The 7266-nt window shown below is 34.4% G+C and overlaps 1 protein-coding gene across 2 annotated transcripts in view; it reads right to left on the minus strand.

Annotated features, from left to right (window-relative positions):
* The window catches only part of LOC106474068 (ecotropic viral integration site 5 ortholog-like), a 102684-nt gene that overhangs the window by 53916 nt on the left and 41502 nt on the right, over positions 1-7266 (minus strand). For both annotated transcript variants that reach the window (XM_022379361.1, XM_013934756.2), the window contains exon 2: positions 2763-3002. In XM_022379361.1, the coding sequence (XP_022235069.1) occupies positions 2763-2923 (161 nt within the window). In that variant the 5' untranslated portion in view covers positions 2924-3002. The remainder of the gene's footprint in view (positions 1-2762; positions 3003-7266) is intronic.

Here is a 7266-nt window from a genome sequence, read left to right on the forward strand (position 1 = left end):
TATTTACAAATATTTTTCATGAAGAATATTTCTCCATTCTATGTTTTAATATAACTGACAGACTATTTCACTTAAGCCTAAATATGTATATATATTTGAATATAATGCATCCAAATGAAGCATCGCTTTATTAAACAGAGGTATTCATGATATGGACAGGAAGGTAATTTCAAAACATTGGTGTTTCGTTTTCTGTTGGAACTTATAAGTAATACTTTGCGTCAACGTATTGTTACGTCTCCGTTCATTAGTTAATTTTCCGTAAATTCGTTCCGACGAAACTTCAGCGACACAAGTCCCCCTTAAATAAAACTGGTTTATTCTTTCTGAATATAACCTTGCGATACACTTAATTTCAACAGTCGCGCTATAATTCTCAACGAACTTCTCACGTGCTCGACTTCAACAATACTCAGTTCAATTACACACTCTCTGACTGCAGTTCAATTACTCGTTACCTTTCCGTCGCCTCGTGGCCGGTCTTATATATACCAGACTACCCCCAATCTAGTAATCTCCCGACAATTCACGAAGGAACAGGATATTTCTAGAAGGAGGTGGCGTAATACTAGTCACGTGACCTCGCTGACGCAACAGTATATTATAAATTGTTCGTTGGTAAAAAAATAAAATGAACAGGATCATATACCTTTAAGCTTTTATGCTTTCAGTAATTGTTTTGTATTATGATCCATCTGGATAACTGATAACTGAAGATAATGTTCTCCAGGGGCGCAAGCCTCCTGAAGTGATTAACCAATTAAAGAACGTATTCAAACTTCATTATTCTCCAGTACATGACACTTATCTATGCAACTCCACCCACCCAAATGCATAAAATAGTCAGGAATCATTTCAAAATATATCCCATAACACTTCAAAAGAACAATACCTTTGTCAGCCTTGCGCCCGTGGCTTTAAGCCTAGTATGCAAAATGTATGTTAGTAAAAAATATTTAATTAGCTGAAGAATTCAACTGAAAGCTATTATATTTTCTACGTACGTTGATAAAATACAACTGAGAATTTGATTTTTACATGAATCAGTTAGTATAGTTCTATACTGTCTCTCGTTAAGCCTGGTTTACAGCCAGGTTTAACATCATCGACATGTATAACAGACCCAGCAATTCCGATTTAATTTACTTACGTTTAATTGATTTACGACACAGATTACACTGAAGAGTCCCAAATTTTTACAACAAGCGTTTTGTGTTTTTACAATAAAAAACTGTGTTTACTGGTTATTTCACTAATCAGTAACTAGTTAATTACATTATACTAAACAGAACGGTGAATACTGACATGGCAAAAAAAAAAAAACATGGAAAATTTTGATTTTTCCACTAAGCCATTTTAGTCTTAATTGATTGATATTCGATACACAAATATGATATTAACATAAAAACCGATAATTTACACAAACAAACATACTTTAGGCTGCGCATGTGCATAATTAATCATGCTTCCATATGCAAATACATTTTACCAAACTAATTTAATAGTTTAGTAAATTTTTAATCGGTATATTTTTTTTTACAGAAACATAAGTAATTAGTTTGTTTGTTTGTAATTAAGCACAAAGCTACACAATGGGCTATCTGTGCTCTGCCCACCACGGGTATCGAAACCCGGATTCTAGCGTTGTAAGTCCGCAGACATACCGCTGTGCCACAGGGGGGCTTATATAAGTAATTAGAAGAATGGTGATATAATAAAAAAGAAGGCTTTACGTATCGCAAGTTACACTTTTAAATGAAGGCTAGCGAAGCGCTAGAATTGCACATTCAAAAGATTTCCTCACAGAGAGGAACTTAATATAAAGCATAACGAAATAGAATAGATTATATCACAGATGTTTGCAATATTTTCATTTCTTATTTTATTATTTAAGTTATCTCAGAATAGTATTGTATTCTATGAACTTCCGAGTTATATTTTCTAAACTTAACGAATTTATGCAACCCTAACTCTTGTTCTATTACGACTGTGTATTTAGAAAAAAATATATATATATGCCACGCTAATCACTAGGCCTCTCCCAACCATTAAATAAAGTACCCCGAAAGAGAATAATACATGTAAAAACTTCTGATGGACTTGTGTCCTTATAACATGGGAGTAGCAAGACAATTGGAAAGTTTTTTATTGTTTCATTTTGAGGACTTAGAGTAGATCTGGTGCTTTTTACCATTTAAATTTGGGTATTGTTGTAAGCTACGTATACTAGATATTTCTAGACGGTTGGGACGCGAACAACGAATCTCTCGATCCACTATTCGAATACACAAACCACCAGTCTACGCCCGGCATTATTTAAATAACTTCCATGTAGTCTGTTTTCCACGTTAATTAGATTAGTCTGAACGAGTAATAAGGACGGTTTTACAACTAAAAATTCATTTGAAATAATATCTAATAGCTCAAATAAAAGCGAAAATATCATGTAATAATAATAATAAAAAAACATAACTTAAAAGTAGCTACCACCAACATGGACTTTTTTGAATCAACGAGTTTCAAATCGTGAAATACAATGAAGAAGTAGCATAGAAAAAAAGTAAGAAAACAAATGTATTTTATCTTATCTTCAGATATTAAACTAAATACGGTAAAAATAGCTTACGGGTCATGAAGGGTGGTCATGAAATATGACTCTCTTACATCAAACTAATTCAAAACCCATTAGGATGACCGATAAGCTTACGGACTGTCAAGATTGGATCGAAGACAGGCCATAATTAGATAGAAATAAGACTCACCTATTTTGTTCCTCTAAACGAGCTAAAAGTTGGAGATCTTCCTTACTACATGCTTGTCTTTTATCATTCTTCAGTTCGCCATTCAATATTGTCTTTACAGGAGTGCAGGGAACCGAGCTGGCAGAAGACTCGGTTGCTATGGGAACGCAAAGCTCACTCATGTTGGATCGGTGAGGCTGTTTCCGTACCACACATCACAGTAAACCGTGAGGACCTTCGTTACTAGCAGGACTTGAATATCTACAGAGAAAACGCAGAGGAGTGAGCTACAGTTAGACAAGCTAAACAACAACTAGTGGATGGTCTATATCCAATCAAAGATCGATATATTGATTCGAATACACAATTTAGCCAATGTGAGACTTTGTAAATAATGTCGTAGATTACATAATTAAATATAAAGATATATATATATATCCACATGTATTCTCACTCTGATATTGTACGGTACATAAACAAATTTATCTAATTACATATCGATTTTCATCAGTCACGCGATAACCAGGAGCTTCACTTTTGTACTGATATGTAAATAATAACATATTTGTCATAGCAGCTGCAGACCACAAATTTAATTAGTACGAATGATAATAACGTTTTAAAAAATGTTGAAAAAAAAACGGTTCAAGAGAGGCTTTTCAGCGTAAAGTTAACAAAATTTTAGGTTTTCCAATACGAAAAAATCAGTACTCAATTTTCTGGTTGAGAAAATGAGGTTTAAAAGTACGTGACACACGAGTCAGATGCACATCTTAGATGACTTCAAGTGAAATGCTGAGTCACGAAGCAAAACGAAAATCAAAACAAAAATACCTTAACTCACGAAGTTTTAGTGACACGTGAAACATTCAATTAAACTACTACTTCCTGCCAGAAAGCATCCTGTAGGTCACAAAAGATACAAAGTAACACTAAGACCAGTTGAGAACTTTTGGTTCGAGTTCTCACCAGTTCAAATATTTCCATTAGAGAGAGAATATCTCTTAACAGATTTCTATAATGTCTTTACGCAGGAAAGTAAGTTTCAAGTGTTGTTTTTTTTCATCTTAATACACTCGTCTTTATAATTCTTTCCAATGAAAAGTTGCTTGTCGTGCCGAATTTTCCAAATAGAGAGCTGTCAGTCAGTTTGTTTTCTTTTCCTAATTGTTATGCAACATGACATATATTAATTTAGATTGGATGACTAAAACAAACGAGTGCTCGAGGCTGTTCGGCTCTTGAGCTAGATTCGGTCCTCGTGTTTCTTCCTCCTCTAACTCTATATATTATAACAAAACGCCCCAATGTAAGGTATGGCGTTTCTTCTCCTTCAAAGCGTAATATACTTATGTAAACAGAAGCAAAGGAGACTTGAAACGCAAGACGCATAATCAACAGCCTTGTTCAAATATTACGATAGAGCTTCCACACAGCAAGTGGGTGTAACCCTCTAGTGCTGCACCCTACATTTTAAATTGTTGGTTACTAATCGTGTGAAATGTAGAAAATATTAGATCTTAACGTGAGGTCGTTTGCATTAGTCCTAATGCAATATGTGACGATATATTAAGGATAGAGCCCTTCAGATATTTAACGGTATACTTTGTGTTAATATACTTGATTGATCAAAATGATCGACTTATCTTCTTTACAATGAGACACGCCCACATGGTTTTGACAAGCATCGCCTCTACATTTTCAGTGATACACATTCCGCGTACTGATTAGGATTATTGTAAAAGCAAATAAGGCAGCAACACCTAAAGCTCCCGTTTTTTTACTAAAAGAAGTGGGTTGGGTCTGTTTTTAGGAGACTTATTGAAGTTTATTACGATGATTTTGAATATAGGTTTAATATTTGATTATTAGTTCTTTCTATATTGGGTTGAGATTAAAAATCAAGATAATAAAATTTGGGTTGACACTTGCACGCTGCGGGTTGATGTATCTTCTATCCTTCTAATCATGTTTAATGTAATATAGGTTGACACTTGCAGGCTGCGGGTTGATGTATCTTCTATCCTTCTAATTATGTTTAATGTAATATAGGTTGACACTTGCAGGCTGCGGGTTAATGTATCTTCTATCATTCTAATCATGTTTAATGTAATATAGGTTGACACTTCCAGGCTGCGGGTTGATGTATCTTCTATCCTTCTAATCATGTTTAATGTAATATAGGTTGACACTTGCAGGCTGCGGGTTGATGTATCTTCTATCATTCTAATCATGTTTACTGTAATATAGGTTGACACTTGCAGGCTGCGGGTTGATGTATCTTATACACTTCTAATTATGTTTAATGTAATATAGGTTGACACTTCCAGGCTGCGGGCTGATGTATCTTATATCCTTCTAATCATGTTTAATGTAATATAGGTTGACACTTGCAGGCTGCGGGTTGATGTATCTTCTATCCTTCTAATTATGTTTAATGTAATATAGGTTGACACTTCCAGGCTGCGGGCTGATGTATCTTCTTATCCTTCTAATCATGTTTAATGTAATATAGGTTGACACTTGCAGGCTGCGGGTTGATGTATCTTCTATTCTTCTAATTATGTTTAATGTAATATAGGTTGACACTTGCAGACTGCGGGTTGATGTATCTTATATACTTCTAATCATGTTTACTGTAATATAGGTTGACACTTCCAGGCTGCGGGTTGATGTATCTTCTATCCTTCTAATTATGTTTAATGTAATATAGGTTGACACTTCCAGGCTGCGGGTTGATGTATCTTATACACTTCTAATTATGTTTAATGTAATATAGGTTGACACTTCCAGGCTGCGGGTTGATGTATCTTCTATCCTTCTAATCATGTTTAATGTAATATAGGTTGACACTTCCAGGCTGCAGGCTGATGTATCTTCTATCCTTCTAATTATGTTTAATGTAATATAGGTTGACACTTCCAGGCTGCGGGTTGATGTATCTTATACACTTCTAATCATGTTTAATGTAATATAGGTTGACACTTCCAGACTGCAGGCTGATGTATCTTCTATCCTTCTAATTATGTTTAATGTAATATAGGTTGGCACATGCAGGCTGCGGGTTGTTGTGTCTTCTACCCTTCTAATTATGTTTAATGTAATATAGGTTGACACTTCCAGGCTGCGGGTTGATGTATCTTATACACTTCTAATCATGTTTAATGTAACATAGGTTGACACTTGCAGGCTGCGGGTTAATGTATCTGATATACTTCTAATCATGTTTACTGTAATATAGGTTGACACTTGCAGGCTGCGGGTTGATGTATCTTCTATCTTTCTAATCATGTTTAATGTAATATAGGTTGACACTTGCAGCCTGCGGATTGATGTATCTTATACACTTCTAATCATGTTTAATGTAACATAGGTTGAGACTTCCAGGCTGCGGGTTGATGTATCTTCTATCATTCTAATCATGTTTAATGTAATATAGGTTGACACTTGCAGGCTGCGGGTTGATGTATCTTCTATCCTTGTAATCATGTTTAATGTATGGGTAACGTTCTATTATTTATAGTTTTCAGTGCAGTTTTTAAAATAACAATAGGGCATATCACGACGCATGAATAAATGACAGATATTTTGAACTATAGACACTTCCCTAGTCACATTGTAACAATAAAAGGATATTTAACTACCATTTGTTTTGCTATTTTGAACTAGAGACACTTCCCTAGTGACACTTTAACAATAAAAGGATATTTAACTACCATTTATTGTGCCATTTTGAACTAGAGACACTTTCCTAGTGACACTTTAACAGTAAAAGGATATTTAACTACCGTTTGTTTTGCCATTTTGAACTAGAGACACTTCCCTAGTGACACTTTAACAATAAAAGGATATTTAGCTACCTTAAATATCCTTTTATTGTTAAAGTGTCACTAGGGAAGTGTCTCTAGTTCAAAATGGCAAAACAAACGGTAGTTAAATATCCTTTTATTGTTAAAGTGTGACTAGGGAAGTGTCTCTAGTTCAAAATGGCAAAACAAATCTACCGTTGGTTATGGATTTGAGCTTCCCTTGTTTCGGAGAAAAGAACTCGAATCAAAATATTCTGAACATGCGTTGTTACATTTACTCTGTTGAAATATTTGGTTATGCACGTGATGTACATTCCTGCTAGTGGTCCTATCTATTACGAGATCATGTAGGTAGCGAGGAGGTTCTTCTAGGTAAAATGTAAAAAAAGAGTTCATTATTCTTATTAGTCCTAACAGTAAACTTTGTGCGATGGATAACTAAAGAGCTGCCTGTTGGGAACATTTTTAATTAACAGCGCTCTCATTAGCCAGTAAATGCAAAATATAAGCGATTCATCCAAATCTCAGAATAATTCGCGAGCCGAAAACTCCGAAAAATGTACTGACTTATCTCATAAACAAATAGTTTCATGACTTATCTCATAAACAAATAGTTTCATGACTTATCTCATAAACAAATAGTTTAATGACTTATCTCATAAACAAATAGTTTAATGACTTATCTCATAAACAAATAGTTTCATAGGTAGGAATTA

The sequence above is a fragment of the Limulus polyphemus genome, unplaced genomic scaffold (genome assembly GCF_000517525.1).
Source record: "Limulus polyphemus unplaced genomic scaffold, Limulus_polyphemus-2.1.2 Scaffold135, whole genome shotgun sequence".
Classification (NCBI taxonomy): domain Eukaryota; kingdom Metazoa; phylum Arthropoda; class Merostomata; order Xiphosura; family Limulidae; genus Limulus; species Limulus polyphemus.